Source organism: Zootoca vivipara, chromosome 5 (genome assembly GCF_965207765.1).
Source record: "Zootoca vivipara chromosome 5, rZooViv2.hap1.1, whole genome shotgun sequence".
Lineage (NCBI taxonomy): Eukaryota > Metazoa > Chordata > Lepidosauria > Squamata > Lacertidae > Zootoca > Zootoca vivipara.
The window spans coordinates 9938724-9960722 of NC_142588.1; the positions used below are offsets into that span (position 1 = coordinate 9938724).

The 21999-nt window shown below is 44.9% G+C and overlaps 1 protein-coding gene across 1 annotated transcript in view; it reads right to left on the reverse strand.

Annotated features, from left to right (window-relative positions):
- VSTM4 (V-set and transmembrane domain containing 4) overlaps positions 1 to 17896 on the reverse strand; it is a 34994-nt gene extending 17098 nt beyond the window's left edge. Inside the window, exons 1-3 of the mRNA XM_035138587.3 lie at positions 17154 to 17896; positions 2683 to 3081; positions 55 to 123 (exon numbers count right to left, since the gene is read on the reverse strand). Coding sequence (XP_034994478.1) covers positions 55 to 123; positions 2683 to 3081; positions 17154 to 17190 — 505 coding nt within the window. The 5' untranslated portion in view covers positions 17191 to 17896. The remainder of the gene's footprint in view (positions 1 to 54; positions 124 to 2682; positions 3082 to 17153) is intronic.
- Between the last annotated feature and the right edge of the window lie 4103 nt (positions 17897 to 21999).

Genomic DNA, 21999 nt, shown 5'->3' on the forward strand with positions numbered 1-21999 from the left:
AATGGATTCTCACATCTTCGCAAAGATGACCAAAGGGGGAAGCATATACTTAACCCTCAAAGAACTTCCAGGCCTTGTGGTTTTTCTCAGCGTCGGAGTCATCCGAAACTCTGGATGAAATCACTGCAATGGACACACAACAACATTGGCAAACTAGTCACAACCTTTTCAGAAGGGGTCACTGTGAAAACAGATTGCAGGTCAACAAAAGCAAGCAAGTGATCCCCTAAGCCATCTAATAAACTTCTCAGCTCAGTGAAATAGTAGAAAACAATGTGGGGGTTTGTATCAGGGGCCACATAAAACACAGTATGTTCTTTAAAAACTCTGCAATTGAGATTTTTATGGGAAGATCTCCCCCCCCACCCCCAAAAAATCATTTGGGTGCTTTTCTTTGATTTTTAAATTAGCCCAACTTGCCATACGTCCGGGTTTCCCCAGACATTTTGCCGATTGAGCAAAAATCCGCCTGATGTTTTGCTGAGCGATTCCAGGACGTGTCCAGGAAAACCCGAACATATGGCAACCATATCTGAATTCACTTTTAAGTAAATGTGTATAAAACAAGGCTGTTAGCATTGGTATATGGGATGCGCCCAACGTATGCAGCTCCCCAAGCATGTAGGTCTGTGGCAGTGCAGTTTGTGCTGGAAGAAATTCAGTCAGACTCTCAACTTTTCAATCCATTCAGTCCCTTTACTGGCAGGTGCAAAGCACTAAGGCAGTTTCTCTATATATGTAAAGTACAGGCTTCCCCTAGATTCCCAGTAGAAGCTGCAGACTTCAAATGCAAGGCAAGTGCAACTCGTAACAGCGTACATACAGCAGTATCAGTATCAGTATCAATCTGGCAGTGAAGCAAGGAAGGCAACGTACAGCCTGTGGGATGTAACATAAGCAGTCAAGTACAACACTTCCTGTTTGCCCAGAGTGGACACGCAGGGGGGTGATACTCCATAGCCAGGAGGACTTCCTGTCACACCTGGTCTGGAGCTTCCTTCCCCTGCATGTGACCAGATAGAAGGGCATGACCCTAGGAGACCCCTAGGGCCACACAGGCATCCCTCCTCCTCCTCCTCCTCCTCCTCCTCCTCCTCCTCCTCCTCCTCCTCCTCCTCCTCCTCCTCCTCCTCCTCCTCCTCCTCCTCCTCCTCCTCCTCCTCCTCCTCCTCCTCCTCCTTCTTCTTCTTCTTCTTCTTCTTCTTCTTCTTCTTCTTCTTCTTCTTCTTCTTCTTCTTCTCTTGATACTGATGTATTTTGCTGTCTGCTGGCTCTCAGCCACCAGGACATGGGCTCATTCCCATATGGGACGAACTCAAACCCTCTTCTGTAACTCTAAGCTAAAGCCTGCCTTCTGGGATCCAACTGTGAACTGAATGTGAGTAAACTTCTTATTACTTTTAAAAGAAGCTTCTTCTGCCTTTATTCTTTTTAGGAGGGACAAAAGAGGTCTTACCAGGAATATACTCCAATCTGAACAAAGCCAGATTGGGTTGCTTAATTAAAGAGATTCAAACGAATCTACCAACTAGCTTCCTGCTACCGGTATATATTGGGGAATGCACTCTGCTGCTGACTCACAAGTGTGAGCAAGGAAGGATATTATTAAATCAATATATCCTCTCCTAGTATCTGCAGTATTCCCACCCTCTTAATTTACCCAAGAATGGCCACACCCTTGGCTGTTGTCAGGTCACTAATCACAAGACCTGAAGGTGCAAGGATGAGGGAAGCACAAGCTCCAGATTTTTCTTAAAAGCAATTAAAGGAACTTCATCAGAGGCTTGCAGCGTATAGAGAAGAACGGAGAAATCTGGGGCCCTCTACTGATGTTGTTAAGACTACAACTCAGAATCATAGAGTTGGAAGGGTCTTCTAGTCCAACTCCCATCATGCCTGGCAGGGGTCCTGCTGGGGGGGGGTGATGGGCGTCAAGAGTCCAACAACATCTTGAGGGTTCGTCGTTCCCCCACCCCAAAATGGAGACAATTTGACAGATTAACACAAAATTATTGCCCATGACTGAAAAATGAACAACATTTATCCAGGCAAGACATTCAGAAACTCTCTCCATATGCAGAGTATTTAGCAACCAAGTTCAACGTGCTGTCGTTGTGAAAGGGTCGCCCAATGTGCTGCTGCTTATTTGCGAAGGCAATACAGTGGTAACTCTGGTTACAAACTTAATTCGTTCTGGAGGTCCGTTCTTAACCTGAAACTATTCTTAACTGGAGGCGTGCTTTCACTAATGGGGCCTCCTGCTGCCTCTGCACTGTCGGCACGCAGTTTCTGTTCTCATCCAGGGGCAAAGTTCTCAACTCGAGGTTGTTTCTACTTACGAATAGAGCTCTGTCCACCATCTTGGATGCGGTTTAGATAGGATTTTTTCTACTTACGAATTTTTAGATAGGGTTGCTTCTACTCACGAATTTTTTCTCCCAATGCATTCCTATGGGATTCGACTTACAATTTTTTTCTACTTACAAATGTGTGTTCGGAACGCATTAAATTCGTAAGTAGAGGTACCACTGTACTTGCTTTTGACCACTTTTGACAGATCCTAAATGGTTTGGGTCAATTTTGAGTTCTTTCTCAATTTCTTCAATACACACAGGCCGGCAAAAATGTCAAACATTTTAATCAATAAAAATAAATGCCCCATGGGAAGATTGCAAGACTCACCTTGGATTTCCGTAGATGCGCTACCGTTCGACCACGCCGTCCACTTGTTCCTATACTTGCCAATCTCCTGAACTTTGCAAATATAGAGTCCCTGGTCAGCTTGCTGGAGATTCAGGATAAAAAATGTGTACACCGTCCCATGTCTCTCCTCCAGAAGGTGAAGTCTTTGCTTATAGAATTGACGGTTGTAATTCCCATAGTACTGGACTACTCCATATTTAGTCATTTTGATCATCAGGTACTCTTGGGTCGGCGGAAGGGCAAAGAGCCACCGGACAGCCAGCAGATTCTCTGTTCGCCTTTTTTGAGACACGTGGCAAAAGAGGGTAGCGTTGTCTCCTACCATGTATTGTACTCTGGGTCCCGGAGAAACGGTGACATTCAGAGCTTCATAGACACCTGCAAAAGAAAAGATGGGTAAATGCAAGCAGACACTTGCAAGAGTGAGAAGGGGTACATGTGACCTCCATGTACCGTACAATGAATGCAAAGCTATTGCTTTAATGGTGATGACGATGGGGAGCAGATTTGTGCATCTTTTATAGGGGTTTAATTTTTTGTGGGTGGGATATCCTATTTCCCCAGCACTTACCCTGTGGCATAGACTACCGGTATCAACTGTCAGCAGCAAAAGGAAAGGCCATTGGATTATGATGAGTTCCACATTAGTGAGCGGGCTTTCGTACTGAGTTGTTTAAATGGCACCGAGCTATGTTAAACACATCCATTTCTAGTAAAACCAAAATGTGATTTTCTCTTTACACCTGGTACAATCTGTGCTGGAGAATTATGGTGCTGGAGGAGACTCTTGAGAGTCCCATGGACTGCAAGAAGAACAAATCTATCCATTCTGAAGGAAATCAGCCCTGAGTGCTCACTGGAAGGACAGATCGTGAAGCTGAGGCTCCAATACTTTGGCCACCTCATGAGAAGAGAAGAATCCTTGGAAAAGACCCTGATGCTAGGAAAGATTGAGGGCACAAGGAGAAGGGGACGACAGAGGACGAGATGGTTGGACAGTGTTCTCAAAGCTACGAACATGAGTTTGACCAAACTGCGGGAGGCAGTGCAAGACAGGAGTGCCTGGCGTGCTCTGGTCCATGGGGTCACGAAGAGTCGGACACGACTAAACGACTAAACAACAACAACACAATCTGTGCTATATACCCTCCAGAATTTCTCTAATGAAAATAGGGAGTAATAATAATACACTGCCCATCTGACTGGGTTGCCCCAGGCACTCTGGGCAGCTTCCAACATAAATAAAAACTAATAAAACATTAAAAATGGGGAGGGAGAATTCCCTATGCAGTGGTTTTCGAACGTGTCTCCACCCCCATTGTTCAGCCCAGACACCGAGGTCCAGCTCTGAGGGCCTTCTGACGGTTCCCTCACTGCGGGAAGCGAAGTTACAGGGAACCAGGCAGAGGGCGTTCTCAGTAGTGACATCTCAGGTGTCAAGGAAATAAACAACTATCTGACTTTTAGAAGACATATTAAGGCAGCCCTGTTTAGGGAAGTTTTTAATGTTTGAAGTTTTATTTTGTTTTTAATGCACTGTTGAAAGCCACCCAGAGTGGCTGGGGAAACCCAGCCAGATGGATGGGGTATAAATAATAAATTTATTAATTATTAATTATTATTATTATTATATGCATTATTTGATTTGCAAGCTGTGTGGGCCAAAAACGAGACACCTGAGATTATTGTCACATCAGGTGATAGTCCGAGTGGATACCACGCAAACACAAACCCCATCAATCTTGACCCGGACATGAGGGAAATGAGGATCCCGCTGGCCAGATCAAACTCTACAGCCCTTGCTACTGCAGTGTGAAAGGAAACTGTCACCTGAACATGAGGAAAGTGACAATAAACCCCAGTTCCTGTTTTGAAAGCCATTCAAGCCCATTTCCACATTCTGCCCTAGTTGTGCTTTCTTATCCTGTATCTGAGCTGCAGATGTAATTATACCAATGCCTATATAACCATTTCCTACTTTTTAGACATCAGTGGCAATTTTTGAAGCGTACATTGCTCTTAATGATATCTTGCCCGTTGACCTTCAACCCAGAGCTACCTGCATTTTGCCTGGGGGGGAAGTGATCCTTGGAGAACTTAGCATCATTCCTAAGAATGATTAATCAACTGGAAAATGTATGAATTAGCCCCAGCATGCAATTGATCATTCAAGTGAGAAAATGAATAATTACTTAACAGGGTGAATAATTAATTAGTATCATTAATAACTGATTCTCAAAACATTTTGCACTCACAGAGTTTCTTCGAGAGAAAATCTTGAGTCAACAATATTCAGTAATAGGTGTTCTCTCTCTCACTCACTCACTCACTCACACACACACACACACACACACACACACACACATACACAAACAATATACAGTGGTACCTCGGTTTACGAACAGTCCTGTTTACGAACTATTCAGTTTACAAACTCCACAAAACTGGAAGTAGTGTTCCGGTTTGCAAACTTCACCTCGGTCTAAACAGGATCTTAAAAAGCAGAGATAGCACCTTGCTGACAAAGGTCCGTATAGTTAAAGCTATGGTTTTCCCAGTAGTGATGTATGGAAGTGAGAGCTGGACCATAAAGAAGGAGTGCCTGGCGTGCTCTGGTACATGGGGTCATGAAGAGTGGGACATGACTAAATGACTAAACAACAACAACAACAACAACAACAACAACAACAGAAGACAAATGGTGGAAGGGCACTGGTGGCAGGAGGCCTCATTAGGGAAAGCACGCCTCCGTTTAAGAATGGATTTGGTTTAAGGACTGATTTCAGGAACGGATTAAGTTCCTGTACATCACTTGAATTCTTGTACAATTTCCCACTGCTCTGTGCCCGAGTTTGTTAGTTTTTTTTCCATTTTCAATCACAGCAGAGGCACTCGGGGATGAACATTAAAGTACAGTCATACCTCGGGTTACAGACGCTTCAGGTTGCACGTTTTTGGGTTGTGCACCGTCCGAACCCGGAAGTACCAGAACGTGTTACTTCCGGGTTTCGGCACTCGCACATGCACAGAAGCGCCGGATCGCAACCCGGGCGTGGGCAAATGCGGCACTGTGGGTTGCGAACGTGCCTCCCACATCGATCATATTCACAACCCGAGTGTCCACTGTACAGCCAAGCCCAAATTTATCAGAAAACATCCTGTTCAGAAAATATTTGATTTTTCTTTCCCCGCCATCCCCTGCAAGGTATCTTTCAGATTTCTTCTATGAATATTCATCACAATTTTTGTTGCAGCAGCCATTTACCCCCACAATGCCTGGAAATGATACTTAAAGTCATGACGGAAGTTTCAAAATGATGCTCAGGTTGCCAGCACAGTTGCTGCCGCTGCTGCCAACTGCAATGGCTAAAAAGCAAACAACCCATAGGAAAAGAATTTACTGAGGTTCTGTTACTGCCGCTGCCATGGATGAGCCCAAAGCTGCCATAATTTATTAGAGAATTTTCCGCTTCCCCAGAGAAGTCCAATCAAAATTTTCCTCCCGATTTCTCTGTCCAAAAATAGGATGAGAAATGTCTTGGTCACTTGTACCCAGCTCTAATTTAAACCTCTCCCCCCACACCTGTATTTCTCCCCCAGCCCACCTAATGGGATTAAGGTACAATTTACGCACGTTTAAAAAATGCTGTGAAAATGGTTTTTAAAAAACCCAAAAAGTTTTGAAAAATACATTGAAGTTGGCATAGCTCATCTAGTGTCATGTTTGTATATTGCACTTTACAACACATTTACAGTAATACGTTTTATTTGCAGCTGTATAGCACAGTGGGAAGGAATAAAGAAACACACACACGTCCCTCCATGCTACTGCTTCAGTCTAAATCTCTTATGGCTGCTTTTCAGTTTCACCTTTTTTTTCTGGGCATGGGGATCCTGTTTTGATCCGGTAAAGCAAGGGAATGGAAACCGTGGGTCAGTCTTTTATTTTGGCATAGATGATGCAGATCTCAAGACTGTCACCGTGGCAACAAGGAACCAATATGCCAAAGAGCACACACTCTTTCTGGCCCATGATGCATTGCCAATAGGGTGAATAAAAATCAATGATTTTTTTTTACTAAAAAATAAAATCAGATACTTTTTTAATTTTTTAAAATAATACTTTATTAGATTTTTACAACAAAACAAACAGAACAAATATTTCAAACTGAAGTAACAATAAATCCACCGTCGTCTCACAAAAATAAAAGTTTTCATCCAACAAAGAGTAACAAATTTGTTTATATTATTATTATCCTGCTGACTTTCCGTCACCTCCCATAGCGCAACTCTTCTTTTTTTGCAAAGTACATCATTTTCTCTTCATCTTCTTATAATCTCTTTTGTACATCAATAAATCCAATCATACCGACAATTCTTATAAGTTCTAATATTACTTTATAAGCCAGTCATTCTAAGGCTGCCATGGAAATTACAATATGTCTATTTCTCTCCTGCAAATATCTCCTAAACACATCCCATTTTTTAAATTTAAATCAAGACTTTTAAAAAAAAATAAATAGGATTTTTAAAATAAAATGCTGTTGGAGGAAAAATCTTTCTAAAGATAGTTACTTTACAGCTATTCATCAGGAAATAAGGATTTGTTTTAAGTTTTTCATGTGTGCTAAACTCAGTCTAAGTTTTTTTTTTAAAATTGTTTAACAACATCAGTTAACAAACATGTTATAATGTTATTGTTTTAGTTCAATAAATTGTTTAAATTGTTATTAAGGGAATGATTACTTTTCTCCTTCCAATAAAGTACAGCAGAAAAGTTGCCAAAATGTAAACAGTTAACTTATTAAACTGCACCATAATTTCATAATTATCTGTCTATGCATTTCTCATAGTATAACCAAATCAGTAATTTCTGATATAACTGTAAAAACTACTCTGAGAATTTATTATTCCAAAAATGAAACCTTCATCTGGTTGTAAATATTAAGATTATACCAGCAAGAATGAGTCTTTCTGTAAAAAAAAGGGGGGGAGTGGTTTAAATCATGTCTTACTGACTACTGATTTAAATCGTGATTTGAATCGATTTGATTTAAATCAAGTCCACCCTGATTGCCAGCATCAGTCCTACAACCACTTAGCAGCTATATATCTTTTAAAAACCTTCTCTCTTTTATAGATTTAATTCTCCAACCTTTTGTTATAGTGTTGGGATTCCAGTTAAAGTGGCAATAATACAAAGGTAAGATTCCCCCCCCCCCAATTCCTCAGTTTTTGGGCCCATGCCCAAGAAAGTGACATTGCTGTCTCTCGCTGTGCCTTGCTTTCAACTCACTCATCGAATAGGTTATAACGCTTGTGGTGGTTGCCCTTAATGGCTAATTTAGAAACTGCTGCAGAATGCAGAAGCCCCACTTCCTGATGTGGGAGCCTGTTATACAGTGTTCCATATGCATCTTTGAGGCACAGTTCAAAATCATACCTACCAAGTTCCTCTCTGAAAAATAAGGGACTGGACCGGAAGTAGCATACCGGAAGTAGCGCGACGACCATTTTGGAAGTGGGGGGAGCATGCTCAGAAGCGACTTTTGATGCTGCTCTGCCCAGTTCCAAAATGGCTGCAGCGCGACTTCTGGTGTGGCGGCCATTTTGAAACTGGGCACAGAATAAACCGTGAAAAAACAAAAAAATCTGTTTTTTCGACTGGGGACAGCCGGAAAAATGGGGGTTTCCCAGGGAAAACGGGAGACTTGGGCCCTGCACATCCATGAAGTAACGTTCTCCATAAAGAAAGGGATGGTATCTTCTTCCACATGTGCCAAGGGGTAAAGGCTTTCTGGGAAATGATACATAATGAGTTAAAGAAAGTGTTTTAAAAAATACTTTTGTTAAAAAAACAAACCCAGAAGCCTTTCTATTGGGTATAGTGGATGAAGAGATTAAAAAAAACCATTTATGTATGCAACAACTGCAGCAAGAATTCTTTTAGCCCCAAAATGGAAACAACAAGAAGGACCAGCAAAAGAAGAGTGGCAGATGAAGATGATGAACTTTGCCGAACTGGCAAAGCTGACAGGAAAAATCCGAAACCAGGAAGATCAAGTATTCCAAAAAGACTGAAGTAAATTCATACGATATCTGAAAGATCACTGTAAGCAATTAACATCACTGGCAGGGTTGTCTGAAGACTTGTAATGAGAATTTTTAAAAATTTGAGATACTAGCTGTACCCGGCCATGTGTTGCCATGGCTTAGTCAGGGCCCCTGACAGGGACAGGGGGAGGATGTGACCCACCCCCCCAACCCATCTGTCCCCCCCCCATATTAAGGAGGGGGGTACCTGTAGGTAATGTTGGGGAAGATCTCCCGCTTCCCCCATGGTGGAGTTTATTTTGGGGCATGGTCTGGCAGGGGAACCAGGCCTGGTTCCCGGGGTGGCCTGGATCTTGGTGGGTGGCGCTGCCTCTGGGGCAGCCTGGTTCCGGGGCGGGGCAGTCTCCGGGGCGGCCTGCATGTCGCTGGGCAGCGCTGCCTCCAGGGCGGCCTGGTTAATAATAATAATAATAATATAATTAGGGATGGTGTGAGCAGTTAATGTGCATAACAACTAGCGAATGTGCACATTCACCAAGCCTCATGGAGAATGTGCACATCATCTGTCAATCAGGATACCAAGAGGTGGACACAGAGGAATACTGATGTACAGTGGTACCTTGTTTCTCAAATTTAATCCATTCCGGGAGTCCGTTTGACTCCTGAAACAGTTTGAAAACCAAGGTGCAGCTTCTGATTGGCTGCAGGAGCTTCCTGCAGTCAAGCGGAAGGCATGTCGGATGTTCGGCTTCTGAGAAACATTCGCAAACCAGAACACTCACTTCCGGGTTTCCGGCGTTCAGGAGCCGATTTGTTTGGGAGCCAAGCCATTCGACTATCAAGGTACCACTGTCCAGGGTTCACAGCCAGCATGGGTCCTAGACTCTGAGCTGTAGAGAAAGAAAAAAAAATCTAGCCCTGCTTGTGGGGGGGGGGAGTTGTGAAGTAAAATGTACCCTCTCTGTGATTTCTGAGAGATGAGCCATTATGGCTGCTTCTGCCCGTCAGTGTTTTTAGCCAATGTGTGAAGTCAGAGCTGCGTTCGGCAAGTGTGTTGATCACCTGGTGACAAGAATCCCTGGAATCCAAAAGAGCTGCTCGTAGATGTCTCATGAATTCATAGAGTTGGAAGGGACCCTGAGGATCATCTAGTCCAACCCCCTGCGAGGCAAGAATATGCAGCTGTCATATGAAGATGATGTATCGTTGGTATTTAACACTCAATAAGTTAGCAAAAACGTATAGGACTAACTCAAATGTTTGTTGGAAATGTAAGGGAAAAGAGGGTACCTTTTATCATATGTGGTGGAATTGTAAAAAGATAAAGGAATTCTGGGAAATGATATATGATGAATTAAAAAAATGTTTAAAATAACCTTTGCCAAAAGACCAGAAACCTTTCTCTCAGGAATTTTAGGTGCAGATATACCGAAGGATTTGAGAAGACTGTTCATGTACGCGACCACCGCTGCAAGGATGCTACTTGCCCAGCGATGGAAAGAGGACAAGAGGCTGACAAAGGAGGACTGGCAGATGAAACTACTTGACTATGCAGAGATGGCTAGATTGACTGGGAAGATCAGAAATCAGGAGGACCAAAACTTCAATCGAGAATGGGAGGACAAATACAGATTGTATTTTAAAGAACACTGCAAATACTTGAACTCTTTGGCAGCCTTTGAATAACACTTGCAATGTTGCAAAGATTTCGGATATGTTGGAGGACTATAATTCGGATGAACTATAATATGCAGTCGATTGTGATATTTAAAGGACCCACGGAGGGGAGGGGAGAAGTCCTAAGATTCGGGTGAATCTTGTTTTATTTCAAAATTTAATTGTGTTAAGTGTGTGATTTATTTTGTAAAACCAATAAAAACTATTTCAAAATCAGAAGAAGAATATGCACCTGTCCCTTACGAGGATCAAGCCTGAAACTTGGGCTTTGCCAGCACCACACTCTAACCAACTGGGCTCTCCAGCTGTTTCCGCTTCCTCCTTGGGTGAACTTTCCCTGCTTTCTGCCTCCTTTTTGAGCCCTTGGCATGTCTACAGGTGTCCCTCCTTCCTTCCTAGCAACCAGGATGCACCTTTCCTGAGGGGGGTTCATCTGAAGCCATGAAGCTGGTTTCTGCAAATACTACGACACAATAAGTGCAGGTGGGTGTTAAAAGGATACACAGGCACATGGCAAATGCAAACTGTGGTGATGTGCATTCCATTAGTTCTAAGAGCTTGGAAGAGCAAAGCAAAGCAACGAAGAGCTAACTGAAAGCACTCGAGAATAATGGCTTAAAACAGTGTTTGGATTCATTCCTGACTGACAAGCTAGCAACTTGATAACATTTCCACCACAGGTGTATTATGCAGAATACACACACACACAAGGGACCCAGGTGGCTCTGTGGGTTAAACCACTGAGCCTAGGGCTTGCTGATCAGAAGGTCAGCGGTTCGAATCCCTGTGGCGGGGTGAGCTCCCGTTGCTCGGTCCCAGCTCCTGCCAACCTAGCAGTTCGAAAGCAGATCAAAATGCAAGTAGATAAATAGGAACCGCTATAGCGGGAAGGTAAACGGCGTTTCCGTGTGCTGCTCTGGTTCGCCAGAAGTGGCTTTGTCATGCTGGCCACATGACCTGGAAGCTATACGCCGGCTCCCTCGGCCAATAATGCGAGATGAGCGCGCAACCCCAGAGTCGGTCACGACTGGACCTAATGGTCAGGGGTCCCTTTACCTTTTACACACACACACACCTTTGAATGAGTAAGTCAGGCATCCCCAAACTGCGGCCCTCCAGATGGTTTGGCCTACAACTCCCATGATCCCTAGCTAACAGGACTAGTGGTCAGGGATGATGGGAATTGTAGTCCAAAACATCTGGAGGGCCGAAGTTTTGGGATGCCTGGAGTGAGTCATACAGAAGGGTCACATACAGAAGCTTCTGGAATCGGACCTATCCCACAAAAATGATGTGACACAGATGCAGGGTGGGTAAACTCGCTTATCTGAATAAATAAATGAACTTAAATCTTATTGGTTTTGTTGTACAGCGGAACCTCAGTTGTTGAACGCTTCAGAAGTTGAACGTTTCAGTTTCGAATGCCAACAACAGAAGTGAATGCTTCAATTTCAAACGCGACTCAAAAGTCAAACGGCTTCCAAGGTGCGTTTCTCCATTTTTTCAATGGCTTTTGCCGACCGGCAATTGCGCCTCGGTTGTTGAACGGTTTTCCAGAACGGATTACATTCAATAGTTTTGTCTTTAAGATTGTAAGTGCTACATTTCTCTTAAAAAGGAACTTGGCTGATATTAATTTGAATATGACCATATTACTTCAATAGTAAAGATAAAAGGTAAAGGACCCCTGGACGATTAAGTCCAGTCAAAGGCGACTATGGGGTTGTGGCGCTCATCTCGCTTTCAGGCCGAGGGAGCCGGCGTTTGTCCACAGACAGCTTTCCGGGTCATGTGGGCAGCAGGACTAAACCACTTCTGACACAACGGGACACGATGACGGAAACCAGAGCACATGGAAACACCATTTATCTTCCTGCTGCAGCGGTACCTATTTATCTACTTGCACTGGTGTGCTTTCGAACTGCTAGGTCGGCAGGAGCTGGGACAGAGCAACAGGAGCTCACCCCATCGAGGGGATTCAGACCTCCAACCTTCCAATCGGCAAGCCCAAGAGGCTCAATGATTTAGACCACAGCGCCATCCGTGTCCCCCTTCAACAGTAATGCCTGGACATAACACTGAGCTCACTGGGCACATGCATGGAATGCAGCCTACTGTGAAATAAATATATGTGTCACATTGATTGCTCTGCCTGCTTTCTCCTCTGGGCCATGCCCACCACTGGCACATGGAATCATGGAATTGGAGAGTTGGGAGATACCTCTAAGGCCAACCTCCTGCGTTTCTCCGATGAAAATAGGGACATCCTAAGGCAGGGGTTGGCAAGGTTTACCTCGCCTGGGCTGGTTCACTCCCGTGAAGATGGCTCCATGGGCCAGATCACATCTGTGCAGATGCATATTAAAGGCACTTTGTACTTGGTAATATTGCAACCAGCTTTGACAGAAGCACTCAACCTGCTGATATGATTTTAATCTGTACTCGCCATTTACTTTTTCCACAAGATCCTTGTAGGTCTGCCACCTCCCTCCCTCCCGCCGTTCATCGCCACCATTTCAAAAGGTGAGGCCCACCATGGGGTTTTTGGTTCTAATAAATTCGTATATTCTTCCCATATATTATAAAGTGATTTTTTAATTGTATGATTTAAAAATGAATTATAATCCCCTTTTCTTTCTTTCAACAGGTACGCATGCCATCCGCCAGAGTTCCTGAACCCTTCCAGTCTTAATAAATCTCTGTCTTCTAGAGTGAACCATTCCTTCATCCAACATAAACTGGCTGCCGCATGATACAACTTTAAATCCTAAGGGAAAGTGGGACATTCCGGGATCAAACCAGGATGGCTTCCTTAAATACAGGACTGTCCCTGGAAAATAGGGACACTAGGAGGGTATCCTAAGTCACAGCTTACACTAACCACAATTCCCAGTTCAGACAAAACAACAAAACAACTAACTCATGCACACAATACCAACCTGCCTTTTAGCGTTAGGCATGGACCCGATAAATCTCTAAACTGAACTAGATACATAAAAAAGCTTCCTTGAGTCCAGTGTAAAATGAACAGTCAATTTGGTCATGTATCAAATATGAATATTTACATTCTGTCTACCAAACATATGTAGCAAGCACAATGAAGCAGATATGAGGATATTTTGTTTCACCGAATGGGAACAAGCTGCTCTCATCTAGCAACAGCTATCAAAGCCCCTTTCAACCTCTCAGTTGTGGCGATTTCATTTTTGCTTGCTTCTGCCTTCTTGTGAGCATGTAGCCAACACAGAATGAACCAGAAAGGAGCCGCAATGGAAAGAAGATGACAGATTGCTTTATGCTCCTATATTGCATGAACTGTTATGGTTGCTGATTGAGGAAAGGTGATATACTGTATGGGGAAATTTTAATTTGTCTCCTGGGTTTAAAAAATGTTACCTAGAAACAGAGCGGGGGGAGAGGGAGGGAGAAAACCAAGTTATTAAAAAAAATGGTATGCACCGTTCCCATGGCCCCTTTTAAATGGTGTCATGTACTGTAAATTATATTCTATTTAGTTGTAAGTTAACATTGTTCAAGGAAATACACAATGGGAAACTTGCACATTTCCCCCCCTTAGAAACAGATGGAAAATCCTAAGAAACATGTGGGCTGCAGTCTAAAAACTGACATCACTTTTGACTTGTAAACTCTTACAAACCAACACTTGCAAACCAACTCATCACTGTACATATCGCTGCTCCTGAATTTCATGAATTACGTTGAGCCATTTACAGGAAAAGCAAAGTTGAAGCCATTCATTGCCAGCCTGGAAAAAGAGTCGTCCCTGGGAATTAGTTGTTTTTTAAATTTGTATACCACCCTATACCCACAGCTCTCAAGGTGGTAACAACATTAAATCCCATTATAAAAACACAAAATACATAATAAAAATAGAAACAAACAACCGAAGACCCCCCCTCTCCCCCAACACATTTTTAAAGGGCATTGGATGTCAATCAACCAAAGGTTAAAGAGGAACATTTTTGCCTGGTGTCTAAAGGTGTATAATGAAGGCGCCAGGCGAACCTCCCTGGGGAGAGCATTCCACAGATGGGGAGCCACTGCAAAAAAGGCCTGTTCTCATGTTGCCACCCTCCGGACCTCTCGAGGAGAAGGTACACAAAGAAGAGCCTCTGAAGGTGATCTCAGGGCCTGGGTAGGTTCATATGGGAAGAGGCCTTGCCCTCCCAGCCAGGAATGAAGACCTGAGGCTTACATGGGATAAATTAGCAAGAATTTTACTACTTAACAGACAAGATCGGACATGTTCTGGGTAGTATGGCCCTTATTGGAAGGTCGGCACAGGAAGATTGACTACCCAGAGAGAAAATGTCCCTGTGACTCAGGACAAACAGAAACATTAGCGCACTTCTTTCTCCTGCTCCTGTATTACAGAGACATTTGTAGTAACCACTACTCTGTAGTACCCAGTGCGCACAGGGAAATTCTATACCTCCCTCCTGCTCTCAGATACCAATCCTGCTAAAACATACAATGTTGCTAGCTTCTGCACAGCAGAACTCACAATTCGCCGGAGGATGACCTGCTCTGTAAATTAATAGTTAAAGTATTTTATATATCAACCTTTTATGCTCTTCCACACCCGCCCAATGCCCCTAGCCCTTCTTTCAGATTCTTTCAGCTTATTTTAAAAATCCTTAGAGACTTTTATATTCACCACCTGTTTTAATACCTTTTAGCTTTCCAAAACGCTTTTCAGATTTTAAATGGCTGTATCCCACCCTGTTGGGAAGCGGGTGGTGCTGTGGTCTGAACCACTGAGCCTTGGGTTCGCCGATCAAAAGGTTTGCATTTCGAAGCCCCACGACGGGGTGAGCTCCCGTTGCTCTGTCCCAGCTCCTGCCAACTTAGCAGTTTGAAAGCACGCCAAAAGTGCAAGTAGATTAATAGGTACCGCTCCGGCGGGAAGGTAAACAGCGTTTTCGTGTGCTGCTCTGGTTTCGCCAGAAGTGGCTTAGTCAAGCTGGCCACATGACCCAGAAAAACTGTCTGCAGACAAACGCCGACTCCCTCGGCCTGTAAAGCGAGATGAGCGCCGCAACCCCAGAGTCGTTCACGACTGGACTTAACTGTCAGGGGTCCCTTTATCTACCCTTTTATGGCCATAATAAAGATTTGAATTGAATTGCTACCGTACTTAACAAGCAGCAAATAAAACTTCAGGCTCTGAGTGCCAAATCAGCCAACTGACCAATATGTGCTTGTCCTTGCCTCCCCAAAAATATACGGAGGGGGCACCTGACATGCCACCATGGCTGGAAGGTCCCTAGATGTGATGAGACAGCCAGAGTCTCCCCAGTCCTTCAGTCAAACCACAGGTACATTGCAGGGGTAGGATGGAGCAAGAAATTGAAGAGAGACTATTCACATTTGTATTTTGTCTTGCATCTCCTTTTGCACTTCTAAGGGAGACAATACCTAGTGTGAACACAAATGCTAGAATTCGTGGCAAATCCAGCTTGCAAATTCATTATGACACTTCAAGGAAAACAACAACAACAACAACAACCCTTTATCTATTTTGCCAAGAAACTCAAAAGTTGCTTCCCCAAGAACACCATGCACAGGTTACTATGGAAAAAAGTTTGCAGGAAAAACTGAAATGCCCTTCTAGAGGAGCTGAATGCAAGGGGAAAAGTAACATTTGTTAAACATGTGTCCCTGAGCAGGCAGTGTGTATGTGAACCCGGGAAACCAAGGCCAATCACAGCTCTCTAGTCAGTTCCCAGAGTGTGCAAGAGTGTCCCGGGAATTTACAGCAAACAGGATTGTTTAGTAAAAACATGAGGTTGCATTCCACACTCTTAAATTTAGTCCCATATGGGTTGTCTGGCTCAGAAAGATGCATACAGTATTATCACCCCCTACCCCAACCCTGTTTATCCAGCTTGGTTTTTTTATTGCATTTAAGGTTCTCTCTCACCATTTTGCACATTGATTTATCCATGTGTCATATTAAGAGGATTCATGGGCAAATGTATACCTGTAAAATAGGGGTGCCAGCTTGAATAAAATATTGGGGAGGTGGGCCCAGGTAAGACCTGCCCCCACATAATTGATCACAAGACTCAGCACACACACACCCCATTTGAATGGCAATGGCCATCCACTTTGCAGGGGCCTGGCCCCCTCAAATATTTTACTGGGGGGCCGGAGGGACCTCAGTCCCTAGGAGTTGGCTCCTATGCTATAAAAGGAGGTGCACTAGCATGCTCACATTTACAGATCTGTCACTTATCGGTGCCATAGGAACAGTTCGCTGTGTCTGGCCTGAGTGAATATCCAGCAGCAGACGGGTCACCCCGCCCCTTCGCTTGCACCCGAACCCCTTTTGAGCAGAATTGGCGCCCGCCTCAGTTCACTTTTCTTGGAGAGGAAGGCAGCAAACAGGCGCCCCGCACAGTTTGTCGGGAGGATGCGAGGGGACCGCAGATCCCCTCCCTCTGCCCTCGACAGCCTTGGCTCGCCTCCCAGGCGGACGCCGTCGCAGCTGCTGCCCTGGGCGCCTGGCAGGAGAGCAGCAGCTGCGCCCGTCCCGTCCAAGAAGCGCAGAGGGCGCCGGGTGGCGGATCCAGAAGACGGTTGCTGGAAGGGACGGGGAGGTAATGGGGAAGAGCTTAGGGTGGTGGGGGGCAGAGTCGAGGAGGGGAAATCCCCGGTCCCGATCGACGTGCGCTCCCCCGCGCGTGCCCTCTTACCTGGTGTGCCAAGCAGCATCAGGACCAGGAGACGCATCGCCCGCGGCGGAAGGAGGGCGATGGGTGGAAGGAAACAAGGGCCGGGCTCCCGGTCGCCCTTTCCGTCGTGCTCGCCCCGACTCTCCGTGCCCGCCGGCCGCTTCTCCCCTTCCCGGCCTTCCGTTTCTCAGTCCCGCGCGGCTCAGGCTTTCTGCTTCGGCCGGAACCAGCGCCACCAGCACGGCAGCAACAGTTTCCCAAGACCGCCCCGTCGGGGAGGCCCCAGAAGTCCCGGAAAGTCACGCCTGCCCAGCCCCCCAACTCCCACCCCACTGCTCCGCGAGGAGGCGGGGCGAGAGCGTCTCTTAAAGCGGCTGTTTAGGAAAAGGACCCAAACGCCGCCCTCACCCCCCCCCCGGGAGGGGGGTTTAGCTGGAGCCAAGCAGGCAGCCTCTCTTGCATGGGCAGAAATGGCACAGGGAGAGCCAGGGGGGCTTCGCCAGGGCAGCCGGCCAGTTCTCTCGGTAGACGCGCGAGCCGAATGCAGGACGCAGGGCGCGTTAACTGCGCGCACCTGCGAGAGATTTCTCGCGCAGCTGCTTCTCCTAGGCTGGGGTGGATTGCATCGAGTGTATGCGTCAGGCCAGCTCACCGTTTCTTACAGCATCCCCTCCGCGCTCTTGCTCCAAACTTGGCCGCACCTGGTTTCCAGGTGACTCACCTGTAGCAGCTGTAGCAGGTAAGCGCAGCTTCTGGGGCGCCGGCTGGAGAGGGAGCAGGGATGTAGGAGAAGGCATTTGGAAAGGGAACGTAGTGGGCTTGGAAAGGGTTAAGTAGTCCCAGACTTCTAATTCCTCCCTTTGGCTTGCCCCGTCCTTTATTTCAGATCTTTGTGTCCCAGGTAGCGATGGCCCACTCATGAGGCAAGGTGAGGCGGTGGCAGCATTCAAATGGGCAGCAGATCCTGGTGTAGATTTTTAAAAATGATTGTATCATTATTTATTGTATTTTTTAAAAATTATATGGTTTTCAAAAGTTTACAAACTTAATCACAAACAATACCAATTTATTGATAGACTTCCCTGTATTCTATGTTTATCCTTTAATGCTGCGCATTTTAACTTATAACACCCCACATGTACAACCTGAGTTATTAGCCTTGCTGCTGTTGCTCATATTTCAAATCCTGCTTGCGTTTTCAGGTAACTGTAATAGTTCTTTCAACAATCTACAAAAAGTTTCCAGTCCTCAGGGAGTGTGCCGTCATTTTGATTTCTAATTTTTGCCATTAGCTTTGCCAATTCCACATACTCCCACCCATCATTTTGATAAGCCATTCTTCCTTTGTTGGAACCTCGTTCTCTTTCCATTTTTGAAGATCCTGGGGTAGATTTTTATTCCTGCCTTGCGGAGGGCTGGACTAGATGACCCTTGGTGTCCCTTCCAACTCTACAGTTCTATTATTGTACACACACACCCCTTGTTCTTGATATCAATCTTCACTGACCTCCTTCATCGCCACTTTATTTGCCTTGAGTGCCAAAAAAAAATCTTGGGGTGGCCCTGCTTATAGGTTGTCTGGCCCTCTGCCCTCCTCCCAAGTAAAGAGGAGGCTTTTCTTCCTTGGATTTGGAGAGGAGCAGTAAGGGGGGAGGACCACACATCCTTACCCAGTAGTTAACCTGCACTTTCTTGCTGAGTTATTCCCAGATGGATTTCCATCTTCCAAGTAAATGCGTGAAAGCTCAGGGAACTGAGCAAAATTTCTATCAGTTCATTTTTAAAAGTGGGTGCCAAGCAGCCAGGACACTAAAGAGGAATGCTTTCTGCAAATCTAACTTTTGCAGAGCCTCTGTAGATTCTATGACGCTTCCATCTGCAAAGAGTTAGCTGCACGCTCAGGCCATAGGAACCTGGAGTTTCCTGTCACATGTTTGTGTGGCAGAATAGTTGTGTGTGTGTGTGTGTGTTTGCCACATGTGCTGGTGGGCCGCTGGTGAGTAATGAAAGGTCTTCTGTATGTTCTCGGAGGCATTCTCATATTTCATGCATTCCACAGCTGGAACTCATACTTTGGGGATAGAGAGGAGAGGAGAGGTGACTGGGGTTGCTTGCCTTAAATGCTGATCTAGGGAGCATACACTAAACATAGAAATTATCCACTGCCGCCACAGTGTAGGAAAATATTGTGGAAAGGAGTAATTTGAGTGAGGATTGGTAATCACAACGTTTGGTGCAGCACATTCTTCCTGTAAAAACCACATGATTCCCTTTGTGTGGGGAAGACCTCTCTGGTCTCATTGGATCTGTTAGCAGATCAAAGTTTAATGTCCGTTTTCCAGCATGAAATTGAGGACTGGGGGATCCTGTCGACCCCGTACTTAAAAACACTGACTCACAATATGGTGTAGGGTGCCTTCTCATCTAGAAGATGCTACCCTAGGATTGAACACAGTCCAGCTGGAACAATCCCCCCCTTGGGGGGGGGGCAGAAACTCTGGGTCAAACTACACTAAGCACACATTTTTTTAAAAAATGCTTGAGGGTGCCACTTATAACCTGAAGGGAAAGTTGACACTTGCCCAGATGAGCTCATCAGCAGCCCTGCTGGCAATGTTCAAAATTGCTATTGCCCACATGTGACCAAGTGAAGAAGCCTGGGTGCCAGGATGGGGCCTGACATCTCCATCATCTGGAGGTGCTTGCCTGGGGACCACTGTTTTCCACACTAATACCTCACCCTGTAGAATTTTATCAGATATATTTTTTTTCTCAAAGTTCTTAACCCAGCTGAAGGTTGTCATCCGAACTAGCCAGATGTTTAACTGAGAACCAACCGCAGTCAGTCCATCATTTGAAAACAAGACTTTACAAAAATGGGAACTAGACGTTCAATTTTGGTGACTGTAACCTTGGTTACATTTGGCACCTAGCTTCTATATCTCAGTTTCCAACACTGCCTGCTGGTGCCCACCCTGGCACCAAGGCTGCTTGCTGCCAGCCATTCGCCTCTCTCCGCCCTACAGCCATGTCTTACCCAGTTTTGGCTCTTCCTCTGAGAGCCATCTCCAAGCCAGTGCCAAGGTGTGCAGAGTACAGTATCTGGGTGGGCAAATCTGGGAATGATCTGCTCCACCCAGCTCAGTCATGCAGATCTCCATAACACACACCAACTTTGCCTCTTCATCTCCATTTCAGATAAGCTGTTTTGATCAGTTTCCCTTGGCATGGTAGGGATTTATGGACCTGTTTTTTATTTAAATTATGATTACTAGATTATGCACCCAATTTACAGCCCCAAGGACTCATAGGCAAGTAAGATTGTCTTCCATGAACATGGTTTTAACAGTGAGCCCATAAGTGACTGTGGAGGCCAATTCTGGATCCACATGTCCTTCCACAGTGGGGATATAGGTTACTGGGCAGGAGTTGATCACGGTGATGGTTTGCAAAGCGTGCCTTCCTTGTAGTAGTAGTAGTAGTAGTAGTAGTAGTAGTAGTAGTAGTAGTAGTAATTTATTACTTATACCCCGCCCATCTAGCTGGCTTTCTGAGCAGCTTTCAACAAGAGATTAAAAATACATTAAAACATCAGTCATTGAAAACTTCCCTAAACAGGGTTGCCTTCAGATGTCTTCTAAATGTCAGGTTGCTTATTTCTTTGACATCTGATGGGAGGGCATTCCACAGGGCACGTTTCTCCCTTTCGTCCTGAGTTCGAGTGTTCATGACACATTTGGTAAAGACTGTTCTCCAGCTGGAGCACTCACAGGCCAGAGTTTCCCAGTTGTCGGAGTTTATACTACATTTTTTAGATTTGCCTTGAGAGAATCTTTAAACCTCTTTTGTTGTCCACTGGCATTACGCTTTCCATTCTTAAGCTGGGAATAGAGGACCGGTAGTTGCTTTGGAAGACAATAATCAGACATCCAAACAACATGACCAGTCCAATGAAGTTGATGTTGAAGAATCGTTGCTTTGACACTGGTGATCTTCACTTCTTCCAGTACAGAGAGACCAGAGTGTTGTAGGCACCACAGGGATGGTTTCTGGGGGTGCCATATTGGGGACCCATGATTCCACCCCCCAAGCAGTTTCTTCAGATAACCGAAACCATTCCTTAGGCTTCTCTTTCTAATTTCTCTATGACACCCTGCATGAATTCTAATGTCTCTTATGAAAATGAAACCTTATGCTTCAGGTATGTTGCTTCTGCAAGGCTTTGTGAGCCTAATGATGTAGTCCATCTTCCCAGATTAAAGCTGAATTAAAAAATTGGATAATTTACCAAAACCAGTTAATAAATGTTTAGAAAAGGAAGCTAATTGAATTATCCCTTGTTTGGCAGAGACAAATATTGTACTTGTGAGAAATCACATTTCCCCCCCTGAAAATGATTAATTGGCCCGACATGCCAGAAATTATGACAAATTAGTAAAGAGGGCACATTGAATAAACCAACTGGAAGCCTGACAGTAGAGAAAAACCTGCAGTTGTTTCTGCTATCCAAATTAGGCCAGGGATTGCTGCCGTTTCTGAACACACCTGCAGGCAGTGTTAAGATGCTCTTTCTTCTCTGCTCAGCCTGAACTGATGCCTCACACCTGATGCTTCTAAGCCCTTACAGAATTTTTTGGGGGTGGGTGGATTCCAATAAATTTTATGCTGGTTTTGGAGGAACTAGATATCTTTCCCCCAGGTTAGCACTTCTAACTGAAGCTATTCAAGCTATTCCTCATGCTGACAGCACACTTAAGTTAGATGATATTTTCATTATCTTAAGGAAATGTAAAAGGTTAAAGTAAAGGGACCCCTGACCGTTAGGTCCAGTTGCAGAAGACTCTGGGGTTGCGGCAATTATCTCACT